General features: G+C 40.6%; 1 protein-coding gene across 2 annotated transcripts in view; it reads right to left on the reverse strand.

Moving 5' to 3' along the window:
* Positions 1-25,110, reverse strand: part of slc1a7a (solute carrier family 1 member 7a) — a 44,509-nt gene that overhangs the window by 8,495 nt on the left and 10,904 nt on the right. For both annotated transcript variants that reach the window (XM_036596555.1, XM_036596553.1), the window contains exons 3-4: positions 8,309-8,524; positions 1,520-1,562 (exon numbers count right to left, since the gene is read on the reverse strand). In XM_036596555.1, the coding sequence (XP_036452448.1) occupies positions 1,520-1,562; positions 8,309-8,524 (259 nt within the window). The remainder of the gene's footprint in view (positions 1-1,519; positions 1,563-8,308; positions 8,525-25,110) is intronic.

The raw sequence follows: 25,110 nt of genomic DNA on the forward strand, positions 1-25,110 counted from the left end.
CTTGTGCTAAATAATAAATATGATCCACCATTTGTCAAATTTTTGGTTCTCACAACACAAAATGTTTAGCCAGCACCGGCAGCAACCACTGATTCTTCCAACTGGAGCTACAGCGCCACCAAACTCGAGCTGCTTCAATGGAAAAACGCGAAAGGCACCTCTAGAGCAGTGTTTGGTTTGTCTGTTCTGTGCGACTGTAGAAACAGTAAACAGTTACCAGCTAACATAAGCCATAGTTAGCATTCAGAATAAGCAGGAAAAATGTGATTAAATTAATTACATCATATAATAATCTAACCTATGATCCCCTGATCCCCTGCGTTTTCACACAATAGGCTTTTCTTTAGTTCAGCTTTCTGATTTCAGCAGAATGTGAGCTTCATTGCGCTCTCAGTTGTTTTTCCACTTCTTTTCTGAACTTGCTTGCTGTCATGTGGGTTCATGCTGTTCAGAGAAGCTCAGTTCGGTGAACCCAGCGCCACACGTCCGCAAAAGAGAACAGGCACTTTCATACACCTTTTCTTCATGTTGGTTTCTCATTAGGCCTTTTTTAATGTAATTTTTTCAGCCACTTTACTGCAATCTGGACGTCCTCTTCCAGATAATAAGGGTTTACACCCTGTAGTGTGGCCTTCTGAATGGTTCCTAGTTCCTGCACTCTGAACAAATTTCTTCAGTTCCTCTTAGGCTTTTATTCACTGGTCTGGTGCTTTTTATGCTTGACTATAGTTATTTTTCTCAGCAGGCCTCATAGCTGTGTTCTTGTACTCTTGTGATTTCTGTGTCCGTACAGAATTGGATATTTTTACCATCTACTTTGTTGTTTTTTTTTCTGAAGGTCACTGGAGTCTTCAGGTAGATTAATACAATGACGTCAAACGCAGACATCAAAGGCAAAAAATTTAGCTACGTTTGCAGCCTGATAATCCATTAATAATCCAACTAACAGCTCAATCTGAATAGACTAGTCTGATTGAGGCCATTTGGAATACAGTGTCTATCCGATTGATCGAGGTGGGTAATCCTGTAAATAATCCGTTAAATAGAAGAATAATATCCGTGTAAACGCCTGTATCTGATTACTTTCCCTATCAGAAAGTTTAAGTCCGTTCTGATCATGTTCGTCACGTCATAGTGAAAGTTTATACCGTTCAGCATGGCGGAGCAGAAACTGGTCTGCAGAGGAGACGAAGTTTATGCTCTGATCTTTAAAAGACGGCGGTGGGACGGACGTCCAGCTTATGTGTCTCAGAACACGACGTCTTCCTCTCGGCCTTCTTTAATAAGGACATGTGAAGGACGTTTTCCTGAGTCTAACATCATTTTAAAGTAATTAAAAAATTAACAACTTGTGCTTCATGGCTGTTTTGACTAGAAATTAAATGAATAACGGATGGTCTCTGACTTTTTCACAGAGCTGCACATTTTAAGCTGTAATGCTTTGACTAACTCAATAAATATAGTATCTATAATAATAAATAGCATAATAATAATAATAGTATCTGGAAATGGAACTCACCTGCTGGAAAGTAGCTTGCACTAAGTTGGCAGGGAACATGTTGCTGTTGAAAAAAAAAGAAGATATTATTTTTCAGTTCACATGTTTTCGTTCACTCTGAACAAGTTCATTAGTTAATTTGTGATTGTGTAGCTACCAGAAGCAAAATCAACAGGGATTCACGGGAAGTGTTTGAATGCATGTTCAAATCTAGTCGTCTCTATATCTTTACAAACGCTCCTTCTGAAGGAAGAGATATTCTTAAAACCATAGTTCAACCAGGAATCTGATTTATATAATTTTATTGACACAAATTGGTCCGTCTCACATGGATCACTGTTTCGTCTCAACACAAAAAAAAAATACTGACCTTATTTTGTCAGTATTTTTCAGAATCACCACCAAAAAGTAACTTCCATCAAGACTCTTTCAATAATATCCTGTACAAACGCCAAAAACCCTTTATCTCATCATGTTTGTTGACTGATTGCTGATAGTTTTCACATCTCAGCCCATGTTTGTCAAACCTCTGACAGTGTGAAAGCTGATCTGGGAACAGTTGGTGCCCTTTATGTACTGATTTTGATTATATGAGCCCTAAAATCACTGTTAGATTAGTGTTCTGACTCTGAAATTATTAATAAATATGGGCAATTATTAGCAACAAGAACATTCAGGAAACAAAACTAAAGGCTTTGTGGAGTTTTATAGGTCATTTAGCATGTGGGGTTGTACATTTACTTCCAGTAGATGCATAAAAACATTCAGATTTGGAACTTAATTCCCCATATGAAGCTGAAACTGTATCGTCATTTGTATATTTTTGTATAATTAACATTAATCATTTTTTAGAGTAATGGTACAGAGACTGTATAATTAACTGTCAGAGTAACAAAACTGAAGTTATGAATGTGCTATATTTGCAGAATCTCTCATAAAACTAAAAATCACCAAAATCTCTGTGGCCTCCTACATCCTGAAGCTACTTTCTCAACATGAATCTTGTTTATGGAACCTGGTAGAAAACATCCTGAATCTAGCAAGCCTTCACCTTGTACAGATTCAGACTGTAACTGACCCAATGTCGAGCCAGTTCTCCACAGATTTTTTTCTCCTGGGTTTGGAGCACATTCTGTGAGCTATAGGGGCAGCAAAAAACATCAGGGACTCGTAGCAACAGAATCAGATCTGGTTGTACTGTTTGTATTTTATTTGTGTGAAACTTTTTACAACCAAAACCTTCATCCAGAAATCCTATACGAGCCCCCAATGAGGATCAAGACAGAAAAAAATGGAGCATGAGGAAGAATCACTGAGAGGAACCAAGAGATGAGGAGAAACTCCCTAGTCTCAAAATGATGGGTCTTCAACGGTTCTTTAGTGAAGACAGTGGTTCTATATAGAACTACGAACACTTAAAGGACCATGGTTCTATGCATGGTGAAATGGTTCTTCAGATTGATGGAGAATGTATTGTATATTTTGAAAATGGTTCTATATAGCCCAAAAAGGGTTCTTCTACTGTTGTAAGCTTGGTGCTATATAGAACCATTTTCCATAGAACCACATAAACACATTCTCCATCAAGCCTTGAAGAAACATCTTTTTTCAAGAGTTTAATACAATGAAGAAGAACCACTGAGAGAAATCAAGACTAAAGGAGAAACTCCCTAAGAGCATGAGGTAGGACCAATGAGTGGAACCAAGACTTTAAAGGAGAAACTCCCTGAGAGCATGAGGTAGGACCACTGAGAGGAACCAAGACTCGAAAGGAGAGACTCCCTAAGAGTATAAGGAGGAACCACTGAGAGGAACCAAGACTCAACATGAAAAGCTTCCTACTGCATGGGGAAGAACCACTAAGAGGAACCAAGACTCAAGAGGAGAAGCTGCTAAAGAGCATGAGGAGGAACGACCGAGAAGAAACAAGACTCAAAAAAGGAACCCATCCTCCTCTGTAGGATGCTGAAAAGTGCAGTTAGGATACAAGTAGGACATAAAAGTAAGCCAGTTTACCTTACATGGAGGGGCTTGGATCAGCAATCACTGATCCAAAGGCTTTCAAAGATTTGATGGCACACTGACTGTGCCGGATATTAAAAATAAGAACTTGGTGGGAAAGATGTTCAATATGAGTGTAAGTTTATTACAAGAAATATATATCGTGTCACCATTGGTGCTTGGTGGTTTTGTGCAGGTACATTTTTCGTCCATCAAGATACAAACAATGTTAATGTTCCCTCAAAGGTTCACCAGTGGTATTAAGGTCCAATCGTGAAACCTTAGGTTTTTCCAGGTGAAAAGTACATAGTGGTACCTTTTAATAATAATGTTTTAAAACAGAACAATAAAATAAAAAGCCTGGAGACGAGACGGGGTGTGTGGAGTCAGTTCAACTTAGAAAATATCTCTGACTAAAGGTACTGAGATGTACCCTTGAGGGAACCACCCCAGTGACAAGAGGGGCGCAACCCCAGTAACAGTTTAGTACCTTTTTTCTGAGAGTGTACAAAAGTCAGGGCTGGATTGGGAACTAAATTTAGCCCTGAGCTTTTGTCTAGACCAGCCCCCTACAGTCATATTTGACACATGCCACTTGTCCCGGGTGGTCACTACTGAATTTATATGGGACTACATTAGAAACACTGTCACACTGTCCTGGTATTCCAGATGAAGCCCAACCGAACCTGTGGAGTCACCATGCCTGGATAGTTTAGCCATGCTGCTAACATTTTCCCCAACAGACTTCCAGTAATGGAAGGCGCAATGAAGCTAAACCCAGCGGTAAGTCGTTAGACATCACTTCCATGAGGGCCATATGGCTCAGGTCAGTAAGGAGCAGTAATTAGGTCCTGGCTCACACTCTGAGCACACGCTCCTGTGACACGGGGCAACGCTCCGCCGCATACACACATACACAGCGCTGCGACAGGTGGGACAGGACAAGTCTGTTCTTCTCCACCGCCACAAGGCAAAGCCACGTCTAAGCCTCCTCTTCTGATAGGGCCTTTCATGTAGCTGCCTCCGTGCCTTAAACTCTTAACCTTCTCTTCCCAGATGGAAGCTGCGTAATCCGCTCCGCGTTTCTGAAGCACAAACACAGAGCCCGAAGCTGCATAAGGTATCCTCACCTTGTGTGGCCTAATGCAAGTGTTTGCTTTGGTTGTGCATCATTTCATTTCATGAAATCCACCATTGTTTAGAGCGGTTTGATCAATAAGGGCTTCAGCGGCAGCAGGATTGTTTCCAAATCCCTCAAGACACACTCTTAGAATGCCTAATTAGATCTTCCTTGAGTCTTCATTTATTTCTTTCATCTCTTTCCATTTGATCTAAAAGGCTTAGAAGCAAGTAGGTGTTAAGGAAGTGAGTCTACTAGCATGTCCTACTGACCGACTGGAACAGTGACACAATGACACTGGGACTGTGCCACGTCAAGGACAAGCTGATCCCTTTGCTCTCTTCTTGCTGCAGCTAATTAGCTTAGCATGAGTGCAAGGCTTCATTAGAGCTCACAGTACTTACTCTACTCAGGAGTGACTCCATCTCCATCACATTTGGTACAGAAATGCACACTCAAGCAGTTGGGGGTTATGTGCCTTGCTCAAGGGTACATGACTAAAGTGCCCTTGAGCAAGGCACCAACTGCTCCCCAGGCGCCATGGATAGGGCTGCCCACCACTCCGGGCAAGTGTGCTCACTGCCCCCTAGTGTGTGGGTTCACTAATGTGCATGCATGTGAGTGTTTCACTGCATGGATGAGTTAAATGGTTCTAAATTCTTAGTTCTAATTTAAGAAGATCCACGTTTGGTGACGAGATCCACACTCAGCCCAATCCACACAAAACACTAACCCCATGAAATCTACATAAGATACTACCTTCAATAATTGCAAATTAAATGCTGTCAACAAATTCAACTAGAAACATGCATTTCCTGAAGGAAACGGAGCTTCAAAGGTTCCCACTTCCTGCTAGGTTGTTGCTAGGTGGTTACTATGGTATCCCAGGTGGTTGCTAAGGTTTTGCTAGTAGTTGCAATGGTGTATGGGGTGTGTATTTAGTTGTTCGTCAGGAGTTGCCAAATGTTAGTTACGTGTTGTTGTAAATAAATGGGAGTCTATGTGAGGAACGAGGGATGAAAAAACGAAACATAGAGGAGTGCAGGTCAGTGTGGCTGTGGATTAGAGCTTGGGGCTCTGCCCTGCGTGAGTACATGTACCTTGGTATCTGTTGGGCAAAGAAAAAACAGGGCTTGTGTTTGGGTGAATATGAAAGGGACTATATGGGAGGAATAATGGATGAAAAAACAACACACAGAGGAGCGCGGATCGGTATGGCTGTGCAGAGTTTGTGGTCCGACCCTGAGTGAGTACATGTAGTTTGGTGGCTGTAGGGCAACAAAGTAGTAGAGTTTGTGTGGTGGTGAAAATGAATGGGACTCTATGTGAGAATCAAGGGATGGGAAAAAACAAACAGATGAGTGCGGCCTGCCCCGAGGTAGTATATGCGAAACAGTGTCTTTCAGTTGAGCAGAAATCCAGTAGATGGTCGTGCAATTTTTCACCCCATTCATTCCTATGGGAAAACAATTCAGAATTTAAGATTGTACGAAAACCACGCATCTGATCAAAAAGCTGTATACAAGCCCGAATCACACAATCAGACCGGACGATCTGGAGTTGGAACGGTACTGATATCTCAAAAACTGCTGGAAGAGATACGCAACAAAAATCAACAGGAAAATAGGAATTAAAATGAAGAATATAAAACAAAGAACAATATATAATATATATAATCATAATAACTTGTAATATATTTAATATCACTTTTGAAACCTGTGACACTGTGGAGTTAAAGTGGCATTTAACTGGTTTTATATTATTGAAAACAGTGATTCAAACTGACGCCAATAGTGATTATATGGGTTTTACGGTCTCCCAGTGGTCCAACTCATCTGCCTTCCTGAGGTCTGCCCAGTTTGAGGCCTCTGGAGCTCATTGGAGAAAGAAGGCAGGGTCCAAGGCTTGCCTGTTTGTGCCCGTGGGCAACCCCTGGAGCCAACTAGAGGTCTTGACCCACTCTAACTCATCGAGAGTGAATAGTACCCCAGGGAGTACTCAGGGAGTCTACTCACTACAGATCTTTGGACGTCCCCAGAGAACCAGAGGACCCTACAGCAGCCCATGCTAGGTTGTCGCTAACCAGGAGCAATCCCTTTTGAGGGTTGCTACAGAAGGTGACCCATGGGTTTTCAGGTCTCCTGGTTGCCTGCCCCATCTAGAGAAGATGGCTTTGAGCAAAACCTGGTGAGCACGTCATAGATTGGAACCAGTCGTGCTTATACTAGCATTGAACAGCAGCACTGACTTTAAATGATCTTTATTTCCTGAAGAAACACTGTGTAATGATCGCACTCAGGCACTCATCCAATAGTACCTGCTCTGTGAGGGTCCATGGGGGTCCTGACCACTGAAGAACAGGGTAAAAGGGGGCTAACAAAGTATGCAGAGAAACAGATGGACTACAGTCTGTAACTGTAGACCTACAAAGTGCACCTATATAGTAAGTGGAGCTGATAAAATGGACAATGAGCGTAGAAACAAGGGGGTGGTCATAATGTTATGCCTGATCGGTGTGTATATGTCTGTATATATATTTCAAGCTGGAAACTACAAGTTAGAACTTCTTAAATGTAAATATTATACTGTAATCATTCATTTACAGATTTTGTTGGGTTACTGCCCTCAATATTTAATCACCACTTAAAATGCAAGGCATTCTGGAAATCTATTTATTAATTATAATTTCATTCTCAGTGGTCAACAGATTTCCGAGTCCTTTCAGAAGCATTTAGAGCTCTGTTCATCATCTAGACACATCTAGCATTTCCATTCCCCCCTTATGTCCTGCTTACTATTTCAAAGCTGTAAGTTGCACAGAACTACCACATTAGAATCCTAATATATATATATATATATATATATAAATATATATGTATATAAGACACTAAAACTGCCCCCATCAGATAAACAGCACTTAAAGCTTTCATCTCTGAGAGAGAGGAGAAAATCAAGCTGCTTCAGATCTGAAAACATCCACAGGTGTTTCTGTCCATCCTTCCACTGTGAGAAGACGACTCAGCGCTGTGGGTCTGAAAGGATGTGTAGCTGTCACTGAGAAAAGGAGACGGACACATCAAACAAAGAAGCTGAACAATGGACTGACCACCCCAGAGTCCAGACTTCAACCACTGAATGTGTTTGATTACTTCAGAAAATGATCAACCAGCTTCTAAGACTGAACTTTGGAGGTGTGTCTGCAGATTCTTTGAGGAACTGAAAGTGAGTCTCCTGAAAAGAATGGAAGCTGGAATAAAGGTGATAGTTGTGAAAACACTAAACACTGAAAAATGTGATATATTTAGTTGTTGAGGCTTCTGTGTAACTTTCTGTTACATATGTTTTCTGCTTTTTTCAGATTAAAAATACAAAATACAAAATGAAATTTGTAATTATCAGCCATTTTTGACTGGAAATGAAATAAATGAAAGAGTGGACTTTTGCACAGTACTGTACTTTACTGACGTGAAAGGTAGCCCATGGTGGACATCATTGCAGTTATCGCTATTCTACAGACCACTCTACTTCATATGAGTGGCCCCACACTCTGAATGGAGGCTATTATCCCAAACAACTCTGAAGTATCCAGTAACTATTAGGAAACTGTTATATAAAGGCTCCTCAATAGATCTTTAGAGTTGAAGTGGTCAGTGGACCACGAATCATTAAAAAAGGAGGCAATTTCTTACCGGATGAGGTCCAGCAGCGCGTCCGCTGAGCTCATGATTGGCTTTCCACTGTCCTCTGCGTCCTCCTTCTGCGCTGCCCCGCCCGGATGGATGATAATGACCATGACGATGCCCACAACTACGGCTACAAAGGTTGTCCACAGGTAGTATGAGATGGTCATGATGCCCAGCCGACTGGAGCACTTGGCATCCAGGGCTGCGAGACCCGACATCAAACTGAGAAGGAAGGTGAGAAATGGTCAGAAATATGGAATGATAATAACTCTGCTACACAGAATAATCCTTAGTCACTCTGATGAGACATTGCCACCCATTAAGCTTTTCTCTGTCAGTTTTCATTTCATGGAAAAAAAAGTTTTTAATTTATAGACTGGCTTTTGCCAAAGCTTTTTGGTATAATAATAAGAACTGTCATGGGCCTGGTAGACTGACATATCTAGTATATGAGAGAAATTATTCCCAATTTTTCTTTTGTGGGCACTTATTAATTGTAAAGTGACTATAAAACATAACAAATGAGCTTTGAGTCCATAAAAAAGAGCACTGTTGTAAGAACAAAGTTGGCACACTATATTGAAAAATGCTGTAATTTGAAAAGTTTTTAATAAAACTAACAACACTAGATAAGTATTTGGGCTTTTGTGCCTCACTTAATAATGTATAAAGCTCTTTGTGTTTGGAAACAAAATGTCAAACCAAGTGGGATTCATTGTAAACAGAACAGTCCAAGAGCTTGGCTGGTGGCTGATGTTTTTCAGACTGTTTTTGTTCAGATTGTAATTTCTTTACAGGCTTTTTATAACAAAAATAATTAGTTTGATTAAAATAGCATTCTTCTCAAACCAATGGATACTTTGAATTACAACAAAACTATAAATCAACAGAAAAAACACCCCACCTGGCAGGGAGAGAAACTCTCCCAACTGTGATCTAAAATCTACTGGCTTGAGGCCCAGTCAACCTCTTTTACTGGCATACAAAGTCTCCTAGCACGAAGTCCAGTCAAGCATAGCTACTGCCATGAAAAGTCTCCCATATTGTGGCCCAGTCAAACCCTGCTACAGTGGTGAAAGGTTTCCTGGCTCATGGCCCAGTCAAACCCCTCTACTGCAGTGAAAAGGCTCCTAAATCATGACCCCGTCAAACTCTGATACTGAAGTGAAAAGTTTCCCGGCTCATGGCCCCGTCAAACCCCACTACTGTGGTGAAAAGTCTCCCGGCTCATGGCCCCGTCAAACCCCACTACTGTGGTGAAAAGTCTCCCGGCTCATGGCCCCGTCAAACCCCACTACTGTGGTGAAAAGTCTCCCGGCTCATGGCCCAGTCAAACCCTGATACTGCAGTGAAAAGTCTCCCAGCTCATGGCCCTGTCAAACCCCACCACTGCAGTGAAAAGTCTCCTATATCATGACCCAGTCAAACCCTGATACTGCAGTGAAAAGTCTCCTGACTCATGGCCCTGTCAAACCCCACTACTGCAGTGAAAAGTTTCCCGGCTCATGGTCCCATCAAACCCCACTACTGCGGTGAAAAGTGTCCCGGCTCATGGCCCTGTCAAACCCCACTACTGCGGTGAAAAGTCTCCTGGCTCATGGTCCCATCAAACCCCACTACTGCGGTGAAAAGTCTCCTGGCTCATGGCCCAGTCAAACCCTGCTACTGCAGTGAAAAGTCTCCTGGCTCATGGCCCAGTCAAACCCCGCTATTGCAGTGAAAATTCTCCTAGCTCATGACCCTGTCAAACCCCACTACTGTGGTGAAAAGTGTCCTGGCTCATGACCCCATCAAACCCCACTACTGTGGTGAAAAGTCTCCCAGCTCATGGCCCTGTCAAACCCCACTACTTCAATGAAAAGTCTCCTGGCTCATGGCCCAGTCAAACCCCACTACTTCAATGAAAAGTCTCCTGGCTCATGGCCCTGTCAAACCCCACTACTTCAATGAAAAGTCTCCTGGCTCATGGCCCAGTCAAACCCCACTACTGCGGTGAAAGTCTCCTATATCATGACCCAGTCAAACCCTGATACTGTGGTGAAAAGTTTCCCGGCTCATGGCCCAGTCAAACCCCGCTACTGCAGAAAAATCTCCCGGCTCATGACCCAGTCAAACTCCACTATTGTGGTGAAAATTCTCCTGGCTTGCAGCTCAGTAACACTGTGCTACTGCCCCAGCTTCTGGCCCAGTCAAACACCATTACTGGGGTGAAAAGTCTCCGGGCTTCTGACCCAGTCAAACTCTATTACTGGTGTAAAAAAAGGCAGACAAATCTATTTATAAACCATAGCAGTGAAACAGTTTAAACTGTGTAATATTTTAAACCATGAAATTCAATTTGCTGGACTTTAGGTTGCAAACTATGCAGTCTGTATGCATGACTGGCTGCTGAAACAACTTAGTCACCTTACTTTGCTAGCTTGCTATTAGGATTTACTAATGAGGATGAGTGCATTCTGTGAATTAAAAAATCCACTCCTTGCTGCCCCGTCCTCCATTCTTGTAACGTAGTGATGAGTCAGTGTTGTTGACGGCATATTGAAAACTATTGAAATGAAGCCTCAATTAATTACTCCCATAATTCCTAAAGGAAATTAATCAGCTTTGCATGAGTTTGAGCTTCATATTGTTCTGCACACTATAGAAATAAAGATGTAAACCTTTATATAGAGCTTCAGCATTATACTGTGTTATGACATTTATAGAACAGTTTATGTCTGAAAGATATGAACTACTGAACTGTTTATAATAATTCTGTTAGTTATTTTATAATTATGATTATGATAATTGCCACTGGGTCAGCCAAATCCTGAAATGTATTCAAACAGACTGCACAAAATGAACCCTGGCTTTTGACTAAAATGTACCAGTGGTAATTACTGAAATTCTGATGACTGAGCAATGGCCACATCCTAGTGTTTGGTCCTAAATGGCAACAGATTAGAGGTTCTGGTTGCCACTGGCACAAGAAATGAGTCATGGAAGGCACATGGCACAGCTGGGATTCAAATGTATTAATTCAGATTTCAAATGGTGTTTATTTTCCATGAGCCAACCACGGTTAAAAAAACAACAATGCAGATTTCTTTGGCTCTTCTAATTTGATGCAGCCTCCAAGTAGGCCTGGTTTCTCTGATGATGGCCCTACATGTGGCAGTTTTTTCCCAGCTCCAGACCTGCAGTCCAACTGCACTGCACAGTTTTGAATTGTTCTCACGCTAACCAAGCTGAGCGGGATCCAGAAGGACTTGGTTGTTAGCCAGTGGTGTGACTGTAGTGTACATAACTGGAGGGGAAGCTGGGAAACAGTGGCTTAGGGATGTGTTAAATGGCAGCAGTGGACCACTGCTGTGATGAAGTTCTCTAAGTATAATTAAGCAAAGCATTCTAATCACCAGCGCACCATCAAGACACAGAGTGATGGCACAGATGATGCTGTTTTACAGGGAAAAACAAGCCATAAGAAAAAATTAAAGCAAGTAACACTGGCTAAGGCAGCTGGCCAGTGCATTAGTAGTTAAATCTGATATGTGGACCACATTCTCCTCAGACACTCTGCTCTGAGAGACCAAACAGGCCATCCCTGTAATCTAGCCTACAGGGTGACATTTTGAGTGAATGGGCTTCTCAGCTTCCCTGCTGATTCTAGAAGTACAGCACAGCTCTCGACAGCTTTTGGGAGAATTAAGGCTGATCTCCAACAAGACTCCAGCCAGCCACAGACATATCCCACCACAGCCTGACAGCAGGGGGTTATAGGTATTACTCCATCCGCTCAGCAGGAGAGACAAGAGACGTGACATGAGACAACAGCCGAGAGTGGCTGTAACAACTGGGTCTTTTGATAAAGTCGATGCCAGAGGTAGATTTTTTTGTATCTCATTTTCTATTTGGTTTGGTCTGTTTTATGATGCAACCAATAGTTAACAAAGGTGTGTTTGTTGTTTGGTTAGGAATCTGCGAAGGATACAACCATTCTATCACTTCTACAGTAGCCCTTTCACATGATTAATGTCCAGACAAAACTGCCATAAAGCTATTCAGCACTAAAAAAGCAGAAAATATATTTAACAGAAATACTGAACTCTCAACAACAAAATATATCATTTTTTTCAGTATTTAGTGTGTGCACTCAGCCTTTATTACAGCTTCCATTCCTTCCAGGAGACTCACTTTCAGTTTCTAAAAGAAATCTGCAGGGATATTTTTCCACACCTCCCAAGTTCAGTCTTAGAAGTTGGTTGCATTTCCCAAGTAATCCCACACGACTTTTCACCTTTTTGAGGGTGAAACAGTCGCTCCTCCCTCCTGTCTGCTCCTCCTTCTGCCGTGCTGTGGCTGCCATGGAACAGTGTAGTGGGACATTGTGAAAGCAGAGCTGGTCTGCATATCTAAAAAAATCTCTGGTGAAACTGCAACTTGTTTGACTGAATTGCAGTAATGCTCTTTCAAATTGTCCACGATAACGCATTTTTAATATCGCAGTATAGCAAATACCGGCACATAGTCTAGTTACAAACATTTCTGCATTTTGTTCATTTTATTGCATTTACAACCCACCCTGAAAATATTTAATTAATTAGTTGTGCTAATCTGAGTATATTTACTCCCAATTTCAGTATTTTATGAATGTTTATGTACTGACACCAGCATCTACTGATATATACACAGAAAAATATATCGGATATTGGCATCGGCTTACAATTCCCATATTGGTGGACCAGTACATTCAAACTCAGTCTCTCCAAGATGTTCTGGATAAATAGATGGCATGATGTTCATTGCTTGTATATGAAATAATCAACAGTATAAGCAATGAATTGAAAAGAATTGAAAACACAATGATTGGTGAATTCATTAGGCTGTCACCACTTCAGGGCCTACTTCCTATCAACATGTACAAGCCCTATTCCAAAAAAGTTGGGACAGTAGGTAACGTGCAAATAAAAACAGACAGCAGTGATTTATACATTTACTTTAACCTGTATTTGAACAAAAGGAGTAGATAAACAGGATATGCTATGTTTTATCTTACAACTTCATTGTTTTTATTGTAAATATACACTAATTCTGAAATTGATGCCTACAAAAAAAGCTAGGACAGGGGTAAAAGTAAGACTGAGAGCATTGTGAAATGTTCAAAAACATCTTTAATAGTTGATGCAATCAATATTTGGATAGAAAGGGAACATCCAGGAAAGGCCAAGTACTTTATGAGCAAGGAGGGTCGATCTCACCACTTTGCCAAAAATCCATCAGCAAAAAATCGAACAGTTTAAAAATAATGTTCCTCAGCAAATGACGGCAAGTATTTTGGGTATTTCACCCTCCATAGTGCATAATAATAACAAAAGATCCACGTAATCTGGAGAAATATCTGTGCATAACAGAGAACCACAGATCAATATCTGTGACCTTCAAACCCCTCAGACAGCACTGCTTTAGCAACCAGCATGTTATTGTGATGGATATCATTGCATGGGCTCAGGAATGCTTTGACAAACCAATGTCAGTAAAGTCTCTTCATCGCTGCATCAACAAATGGTCTGTCTCATGCGCAGAGAAAGTCATATATCAACAGCGTTCAGAATTGCTCCTGACTTTTCTGGACCCGAGCTCATCTGAGATGGACTGATGCTCAGTGGAAACATGTATTGTGGTCTGATGAGTCAAGTTTTCAGATTGTTTAAGGAAATAATGTTTTTTCTGTTCTCTGGGCCAAAGAAAAAAGGACCATCCAGATTGTTACCAGCATAAAGTTCAAAAGCCAGAGCCATCACTGTAATGGGGGTATTAGTGGGTAACCTGCACATCTGTGAAAGCACCACTAATGCTAGACACATTTTGGAGCAACATGTGCTGCCTTCTAGACATCGTCTTTTTCAGGGACGCCCATACTTATTTCAGCGTGACTGCGCCAAGCCACATTCTGCACGTTACAGCAGCAAGGCTGCGTAATCAGAGAGTGCAGGTGTTAGACTGGCCTGTCTGAAGTCCAGAACTGTCTCCCACTGAAGATGTGTGTCTTATTAAGCTCAAAACAAGTTAACAAAGGCCCCATATGGTTGCACAACTGAAGATTTAGCGAAAAATTCTGCTTTTAAAACTGGTTTAGTTTGTGTCTTTCATCCTCAAACGATGATAAGTGTTGTTACAGGAGTGGTGATGGAACACAGTGGTAAACATGCTCCTGTCTAAACATGTTGCAGGCATCAAATTTGGAATGACTGTATATTTACAAAAACAATGACGTTCATATAGTAAAACATACAATATTTTGTTTTGGTTCTGTTTTCAGACCATAAGGTGACATGGTAATTATTTTTTTAATAAGGCATGACCACAAGTTAACATATTGAGGCCACAATTTACTACATTGAGGCCACAAATTATTATATTGTGGCCACAATTTATTATGTTGAGGTCATGAATCACTATAATGAGCCAAAAAATTAATATATTGAGGCCATGAATTACTATATTGAGGCCACATACACGATCACTCCAGACCAGCACAACACACACTAACACACCACCACCACGTCAGTGTTACTGCAGTGCTGAGAATGATCCACCACCCAAGTAGTACCTGCTCTGTGGGGGTCCATGGGGGTCCTGACCACTGAAGAACAGGGTAAAAGGGGGCTAACAAAGTATGCAGAGAAACAGATGAACTACAGTCTGTAACTGTAGAACTACAAAGTGCACCTATATAGTAAGTGGAGCTGATAAAATGGACAATGAGTGTAGAAACCTGGATAATGTTATGCCTGATCGATGTATTAATATATTGAGGCCACATATTACTATAATGAGGCCACAATTGACTATATTGAGGTTAATATATTGTGGCTACAAAGGACTATATTGAGGCCACAAATTAATATATAAGAGAAACGTATCTCGTGTCCTCAATACATTAGTTTGTGGACACACCTTATTAAAAAAAAATAATCACCATGTCACCTTAGGGGCTCCGTGTTTATTAGTATCTCACATACTGTCCCGACTTGTTTGGAGTTGAGGTTGTAGATCAGTCACTGAAAAACACGCACCGCATGTAGAACACAGTGAATAAAAAGGTTCTCACTTTGCACGGCTGTTTCTGACAGAAGAATTCATTAAAGAGCTGTCAGAAGCACACAAGGCCGTATAAACTGATACGAGGCCACCATGAACACACAGCAGGTTTGGTGACGCTTGCAACTTCATTAACAAACTTCTCGGCCAAAGTGCACTGAGTCATTTCTGTCTTACCATTCACTGAGTTTGAGGTGTATCCGGTGCATTGTGAGATGTAAAAAGCCTCTAGGCGTACGTCAGATGAATGGCAGTGTGCAGAGGAGATTGAAATGCTGTATCACGCTTTGTACCTGTACAACTGCAGCTGCAGCATGAACTCGCTAACTGTGTTCCTTCATGCAGCGACAGCCTGTGTGCCTGTTTTCTCACTTCAGCCTGGAAACCATGAATGTGGCAGGGATCTTGCAATAATGCAGTGATCTTGCATTGCAGTTTGGGGGCTCCCTATTTTAGGACAGCTGCTGTAGTCAGGTGTGAAGCACACTGCCCTCAGTCTAATGCTACTCCTCAATCTTCATGCTCAGTAACTACTGTTTAAATCTGAATATTTTTGTTATTTGTTTAAACAATAACCAATACAGTGTAACATATTATAATCCAAAGACTAAAAGATATTTTATTCAATATTTCAGGTTTTGTGAGTCTAACAAATCACAAATAATGTGCTGTAATTTAAGTCTGTTCATAGTTATTTTTTGTCAAGTTAGGTTTGATCACCACTTTTTTTTTCAAGGCATTCTGGATATTCATATTATTAGAATTTCTTTTTGGATAATAATTTTGTTATAAATTCACTGGATATTAATTTTATTGTAATTTCCTTCTGGATTTTAGTATTTTTACAACTTCATTCTAGATACTAATTTCACTATATTTTCATTTTGGATATTGATTTTATTAGAACTACATTCTGGATATTAATTTCATACTAACTCTATTCTAAAGTAAATTGTGTGAAAAAATCTTTATAGATATATATTAACTTTATTAGAACTTTATTAGAACTAGAAATTCTGATATTAATTTTTTAGACACTTTTCTGGATGATAACTTTATTAGAACTGCATTCTTCATATTATTTTTATTTCAAATGGGTTCTAGATATTAATTATATTAGAATTTCTTTCAGAATATTGTTTTATTATAACTTCAATTTTCAGATTAATTTTGTTACCGATGTATTCTAGATATTAATTTTATTAAAACTTCATTCTTTGTATTATTAGAATTTCTGCATATTAATTTTATTAGAACTTTATTCTGATATTAATTTCATTCTTCATAATATTTTGGTATATTCATTTTATTAGAAATGTATTCTAGATATTAACTTATCAGAACTTCATTCTGGATACAAATTTTATTATAACTTTATTCTAATTTTATTAAAGCTTCATGCTAGATTTTTTTTATTAGAACTTCATTCTGGGTTTTAATTTTTTAGAACTGTAAATACAACAAAAGTAAATTAATTTTGAATAAAAACAATGACTCCAATCTTTTGAACGGTACTGTGTATTATTAGAACAGGCTCCCCACTATAACCAGACAGGCTGTGCTTCTTTGCCATTCCTTCAGTCACGGTTTGTGGCATTTTTCCTCTCTGATGCTACTCATATTCAAACGTGTTCAAATCAAAGATATCATCGCAGACCTGCAGTGAAGCTGCGTTCTCCATGCATGTGGTGCAGGTTCGGGCAGTTTTATGTCCGTGATGTCAGAGGTTGGATTAGGTTCCGTGCTGCCTGACCCTGCGTGTTCCTGGTGTGGCCTGGCAGCAGAAGTTCTGGACCATCTGGAGCTTACTGCCCGCACCTCTCCCCCTCAAGAGCATTACTCTAATCCTGCCTGGAGATGGGAAGGTCCTGCTCAGGCCTCTCGCCTGGGTTTTCCCTCCACAGCGGTCGGCGATGTTGTGACTGATTGTTGTGACTGATTGAACTGTTAGTTGATTGAGTTTAATTGCCGTGGTGTGACTCAGAGCTATTAGCTTCCTCTTTCCCGATGCATCTGATAAAACAATCGACCTTCCAAACAAACAAACAAGAAAAGCACATAATCACCCCGGCGGAGAGTCTCACTGAGTCATCTAATGTGGCGTTTTGTGGCATAGCGCCCAGGGATGGCACCAATACGATTCCAGAATCAGTGTCCAACTGATATCAGCAGAAAATGCTGGATAGAGCACGACTTTAAGATGACCATCTTCAGTGAAGTGCTACAGTTAAACAAAACCCATTTTAAAGGTGCCATAGAATGTATTTACCCTGTACTGTATTTACATTGGCCTGGTTCAGGGGTCGGCAACATGCAGCTCCAATAAAATAAGATAATCCTCCTTTACAGTAAAATAAAGCTCTGCTGATCGTTCAACACAGTTTAACAATAAATGGTCTTAAACTCTGGAGTTAATGTAGAACTGCTAATTCACCCTTTAACCCTGAAGATCAGCACGCAGACTGCTGGTCACCATAGCAACATAAATAACACTCCCGCCCAGCTAGTAGCTAATAAAAAAGACAAAGAAAGATTTAATACGAACATCGATAATTTGGAGGGGAATGGACTTATTTGGACTTATTATTTATATTCCCTCCAGCTGATTTCCTGATATGTTTAATCTGCAATGAGAAACTGTCAAACACTAAAAAGTCACGAAGCTTCTCTTTCACCAGCTTCTTATTCAAATTTTCCAGTTCCACCTTGAATGGCGCAGCAGTTACATTCTGGCATCTCAGGCACCATTTAAGAAAATTTAACAAGAAGCTGGTGAATGAGAAGCTGAAGAAAGGTCGAACATTGAGAGACATTTTACAAGAAACTGTTCTACTTTTGAGGAAAAGTTTCCTGCTGGAGATGCGAGAAAAGCAGAGCGAAGTAAGTCTGCGTTTCCGTTTATATTATATTTTTCTGTCTATACTAGAACATCAGCACATACTGAGACATATTTACAGCCAAGATGGTAAAATGGACATAAAATGTTGTGGCTCCCAAGGTGGATTGATTTCTGTTGAAAGGACAAAATGGCTCTTCTTAACATTTGGGTTGCGACCTCTGGTCTAGTTGAATAAAGAGAGTTCAGTACATGGAACTGATATACCGTGAGCCTCAAACACTTTTGCAAAAGAAGGCATTAAAAAGGGCCAGTCCCAAAATCCTAAACTGTTACATAACAGTCTTGACCCATTAATATTTACACCCCCAAATGTACAAACACCAGCCCACGTTCTAGCCTAGCAGGTATTGTGGAGAATGAAACAATGACAACAGAGCAACAGCAATGAAAATGGCAGACTATGTGCAGAAATGTACCGTTCCAGGCTATGAAGCGAACGTCAGCACTTTTCATTCCCTTCCCAAGGAACCAAACTGTCAGCAGGCATGGCTGATGTTCATCTTTAAACGAGGCTAAAGTTGGCTATTTGCCAGCTTCTTAATTGAGTGTTCTGTTCCACCTTAAATGCTACAGTTTCTACAGGCACCAGAATGCAGCTGCGGCAGCATTTAAGGTGGAATGGGAAATTCGCAAAACAGGCTAGCGTATAGGAGGCCAACTTCAGCTCCCACATCTTTAACAGGATCCTGGACAACTTTAAATCGTTTGCTTTGTTTATTTCACTCCTGACGGTTTCTCAAACATTGGACCATATCGAGCAGCTCCGCTCAGTGTTTGACCCGGAAGAGACGGAGGGGCAGTTCCAGCTTTACTAGCATCACAACATCAACAGCAGCCTGTAAGCAGCCAAGCTGTGTGATTTTATCCACTTCTTGACACGTGAAGCAGATCATATTAAACAGAAAGCTTCATAGTGAGGCTAACAACATTAATTTACTGTGTGTTGTTGTTGAGATTAAAAGCAAGTAGCTAGTGAAAGTAGCTAATTGTTAGCTACTAGGAGGCTCCAGGTAACTAGCATAGCTAACTAAATAGTATGACGACCTCAGTTATTCACACAGAGGTTCATTATATTTTCCTTCCTGTGTCAATTTCAACATGTTGCTTCTGAGCCATCTTGGTGCCTTGCTGTAAACCAGCCAATCAGAGCAGAGCTCATCAAATTATTCATGAGCCCCCCCATAAAAGGGAAACAGCTTGTTTTATTCTAGGGCCAAATCATAGGGTTGAAAATGGTAAATTATTAATGCATTCTATGGCACTTTTAAAGCTTTAGATAAATATTAGATCGATGTTGGGATTAGCTGATACCCAAGGTTCCAATATCGCTATCAGTGTTGCCATTTTCTCCTATACGCAAAGTAAGCATGTTGTGTAGGGACCTCATCTGCTGAGGAGGGCCCCCAATGGCATGAATTAGGTCATATGTTTTACATTTACTTATTAGATAAAACTATTATACATTTCTAAAGCGTGCAGGGTAACTCACTAGGCATAAGCACTTTATGATGTTCAGTCAAAACGTGTAACAACAATGAGCTACGTTATTTCTCTGCTATCCATAGTAGAGGCGGACAGGATGACTTTGAATTGCTATTCAACATCAGGGCTGAAAAGCGTGACACTAATAGTTTATTTATTTATTTATTTGCAAAATATGCAACATTTAAAGCCATTTTATGTTGTCATGGGGTTCACAGCTTCTTATATATAAGTGTATAATGCATTGTTTAGATGTAGATATCATACTTTCATGATTAAAGTAGTGTCCTATATAGAGGACGGGAAAAACAGAGCTTTTCCTCAGTTTGTTAACATTAGTTAATAGTCTACTGTTGAATGGCTGACAAACTTAGAAATTGGGAGGTTATGGGAAGCTAAACTTCACGCTGTAGCCAGTAGTTGTTATAAACGTTCAGGAAATTTAGCCAATTTATCCAGACGCATAAAGATCTATCTCAGACTGTCTATATCCCAGCTGTGTTTGAGTGGTCTTGCCATCATGAGCATTAATCATGAGCTTAGCCTTAGGTTTTTCAAGCTAAATGGGAATTATGAAGTCAGTAAACAGAAGAACCATTGCACCACCTAGCAACCACCTGAAACACCATAGCAACCACGTTAACAAGACACCATAGCAAACTGTTAACAAGCAACCACCTGGGATGCCATAGCGACCACTCAGCAACACCCTAGCAACCATCTGGAATACAACAGCAACCACCTAGCAGCACCCTAGCAACCAACTGGAACACGTCAGCAACCACAAGAGATATTATAGCAAACTGTTAGCAACACTCAAGCAACCACCATAACAGCCACCTAGGAACACCCTAGCGACCATATGACAGCGGCTTCCTAGCAACACCTTAGCAATATAATAGTAATAGGTTGTACTGATCTGTAAATTACATGCAAATTTTGTAGTTGTTCTAAATAATAAATTAGTTCTAAATAATAAGTCAAGGGAACAGGTTGGTAATAAAATAGAAAAATAATGGTAACACTTAGAGGTAACCTAAAAATGACATGATATATGTCTAGTTCTTAATAAATAATAAATTAAATAAGTAGTATTAAGTGGTAGTAATAAATAATATTGTTTTCCACTTATAGTGAAAATGCATCCAGCTCTTGCAGCATGACTTTTATAATATTAGAGTTATTACTGCAAAAACATTGCAGTGCATCTGCTGGGATGAAGACGATAATTAGTGCTGTAAAAAACTGATTACTTGTTTCTACATTGTTTCTTCCCTGTTATGTCTTTCAATGGTCAGGCGCAGTGTGAAGTACAGACACAGTTACAGGCTGTAATTGGGTCATTCTGCAGAAACGTCCACTTTTCTATCTCTCCGTAGGTTTCACTGGTGTTACAATCCTCATTGGTGTTACACATAAGAAAGGAACACCAGAGACATTTTAATGAACAATGCATTTTACAAAATAACTGCTACAGAGCATCAAACCACATGTTGTCAATCATGGAATATCCACTAAAATATGGAATTTAATTATTTTGTATTCTATTTTTTCACAATGACCTCAGAATAAAGTCGGTCACACCAGTGATGCCAACTAAAAGCTTCATATGAAATCATGAGCTGAATGAGAAAATCTCTGATAACTGAAAGACACACCATAGCAAACTGTTAACAAGCAACCACCTGGGATGCCATAGCGACCACTCAGCAACACCCTAGCAACCATCTGGAATACAACAGCAACCACCTAGCAGCACCCTAGCAACCAACTGGAACACATCAGCAACCACAAGAGATACTATAGCAAACTGTTAGCAACACTCAAGCACCATGTGCTTTTCTTCATAGATCCTCAGAAAACAGGTAAAAGGAAGTCGTGATGTCATCAGTGTGATTTTTATTTCAAAATAAGAGATTTTTTGTTACGCAGTAACACCAGTGACACGACTCCTTTCATTCTATATTTTATAATATTTATTTGGCGTTTGTTTTCTTTATGTCATTTAAATCATATATTCCATAGTCATGTATAGATTGTTGTAATTAAAATTGCAGAAAAACATGTTTTTTTCTTCAAAAAATGGCCTCAGCCTTCACACATGACTGTGAGGACGAGCTCTTCTGTGGTGCTTGGAATTCTGTGTAATTGATTTAAAAAACAGTATTGCTAAATTGTTTCACTGCAGCTCACAGCAGGCGATTGCATCAGTTCTTCACAATAACGTGGATAACTGCACTGAAACGGTGAGTAAATGGCTGCACTATATTTCCAAGAGCACAGTAGAAAAAGGATTGTTGAGACGGCTCTGTTATCAATAATTGATTATGGTGATGTAATATACAGACATGCGCCTGCCAAAAGCCTCAAGCCCTTAGACTCGGTCTTTCACTCGACTCTGAGGTTCATTACCGGAGGCAGTACTCATCACTGCACGCTGTCCTCTCTGACAGCTGGGCGGGAAACACACTGGCAGAACGCTCACTGACCACATGCCTTCTCACATCACATCAGTGCTCTCTGTAAACAATGGAAATGATCAGACCCGCTCCAGTGACCGGATCCCCTTTCTCGACCATTTTAAACCTTTAACCACCTCCACTCAGACCACAACTGTTTTAGTTGCTTTAGTTTTTTATTTTACTTTCTTCAATATTATCTATTTTAGTTGCTTTCTTGATTAATGGTTTTATTATTATCATTTATTTTACTTATTTTTATTATTTTATCATTTGATTAGTCTTATGTGTACAGTTTTAACAGCAAATGGTCTTAAACGCTGGAGTTAAGGCAGCCTATATCAGCTAATTCACCAACCTTTCATCCTAAACATGACTGCTGGTCACCATAACAATGTAGTCTAGCTAGTAGTAACGAAAAGGCAAAGAAAAAGATTTAAGATGAACATCGATAATTTGGAGATGAATGGACTTATTTGCGTTTATAATCACTCCAGCTGGTTTCCTGATACATTTAATCTGCAACGAGAAACTGTCAAACACTAAAAAGTCGCAAAGCTGAAGTCAGCTCCTTGTTCACCAGCTTCTTGTTCGAATTCTCCCGTTCCACCTTAAAAAGTGCAGCAGTTACATTTTGGCACCTCAGGCACCATTTAAGGTGGAACGGGAAAATTCATCCAAGAAGCTGGTGATTGAGAAGCGACTTCAGCCTTGTAAAATATTAAACACTGAGAGACATTTTACAAGAAACTGTTCTACTTTTGAGGAAAAGTTTCCTGTCAGAGATGCGAGAAAAGCGGCTATAGCTGAGCTAAAGCTTAAAGCAGAGCAAAGTAAGTCTGTGTTTACATTTATATTTTTCTGTCTAAACTAGTACATCAGCACATACTGAGACATATTTACAGCCAAGATGGTAAAATGGACATAAAATGTTGTGGTTCCCAAGGTGGTTTGATTTTTTTTGAAACGACAAAATGGCTCTTTGTGACCCTGGCTAAGCACATCTGATTTAACTGTGGTTTGTCCACTATGTTAGTTAGAATACTATGAGCATTTTGGACTTCGTTCATACGTGTTACTGGACATTGCGATCATCAGTGGTATTAAATGGCCTACAATATATTTTAGAAGCATTTTCTTCTGTCTTTTTAAATCAAGGCTTCCCAGCTCAAGCTGTATTCCAAATCCCTCCTGCCCAAGACTCAAGGCCATGTTGCTTGCAAGGTTAAGCGGCTCTAATAACATAACCCAGCTTTAAATATCATGTGGCCAACAACATCAACATCAAATATCAACAGATGCTCACCTTTACATCACTTTTACTTTTTCAGGTTTACATCTCCCAAACAACTGATAAAACTCTTTTGTGACACATGCGAGGAGGTATAATGGAACGCTGACCTGTCTTCGCTTGCTTGCCCCCCTGCACTCATCTTATAATCTGGTCTCTCCACGCATGTTGGTGGGCAGATGGTGCAGAAACATGGATGGTGTGCAGGACCCTGCAGTGGCCCCTTAAGCTCCTAGCATGCAACTTGATTAATTTGTCGGTTTTCGCCATGGGGAAAAAGTGGCCGAGGCGAGAGCAGCTCCTGGCCTGTGCTGTGTTATGTCTGAAGGGTAGATCAGGTTGATACTACTGACCCAGATAAACACACAGGTGCCTTATCGTAGGTCAGTGCCTTAACAGGAATCAGCTCACTGGGGCTTCTCATAGTCCTTCTCCCACCTGCAGTTACCCCTGCTTTAGTCTTTATTAGGAATGTGGAGTTTTCTTTGGTGTCCGGTTGGGGGCTACAGGTGGACTCAGAATTTTGTTGGGCTACAGTCAGACTCAGAATTTTGTTGGGCTACAGTCGGGCTCAGATAGAATTTTTTCCGGCTTCAGTCGAGTTCAGACAGAATTTGTTGGGTTACAGTCGGGTTCAGACAGAATATTGTTGGGCTGCAGTCGGGTACAGACAGAATTTAGTTGGGCTACAGTCGGGTTCAGACAGAATTTAGTTGGGCTACAGTCGGGTACAGACAGAATATTGTTGGGCTGCAGTCGGGTTCAGACAGAATTTAGTTGGGCTACAGTCGGGTTCGGACAGAATTCTGTTGGGCTACAGTCGGCTTCAGACAGAATTTTGTGGGCTACAGTCGGGTCAGACAGAATTTAGTTGGGCTACAGTCGGGTTCAGACAGAATTCTGTGGGCTACAGTCGGGTACAGACAGAATTCTGTTGGGCTACAGTCGGGTTCAGACAGAGTTTTGTTGGGCTACAGTCGGGTTCAGACAGAGTTTTGTTGGGCTACAGTCGGGTTCAGACAAAATTTTGTTGGGCTACAGTCGGTTCAGACAAAATTTTGTTGCCTACAGTCGGGTTCAGACAGAATTTAGTTGGGCTACAGTCGGGTTCAGACAGAATTTTGTTGGGCTACAGTTGGGTTAGGACTGAATTTTGTTGGGCTACAGTCGGGTCCAGACAGAATTCTGTGGGCTACAGTCGGGTCCAGACAGAATTCTGTGGGCTAGAGTCAGGTTCAGACAGAATTTTGTTGCCTACAGTCGGGTTAAGACAGAATTTTATCGGACGGCAATCGGGCTCAGACAGAATTTTGTTAGGTGCATTCAGGTTCATACAGAATAGCTAATATGGTTTCAATCTTCAATCTGGTTCTAATGGATTTTTTTTGTGCTCAGACAGAATTTTGTTCAGGCCTAATTGTAGCTCTACAAGTAACAAAGGTACAAGGTTGGGTTGCTCTGCTATGCAGTAGCTCCATGCTAATGTTTATCTTCCATTTGTTTCTGGGTTGATAGTGCAGAATCAATGCTATGGACTGCAAGGTGGCTGTTTTCTCTGAATAATTGCACTTGGCAGTGCTTCTTTCTCACTTGTGGT

Source organism: Colossoma macropomum, unplaced genomic scaffold (genome assembly GCF_904425465.1).
Source record: "Colossoma macropomum unplaced genomic scaffold, Colossoma_macropomum, whole genome shotgun sequence".
In the NCBI taxonomy this organism is placed as follows: domain Eukaryota; kingdom Metazoa; phylum Chordata; class Actinopteri; order Characiformes; family Serrasalmidae; genus Colossoma; species Colossoma macropomum.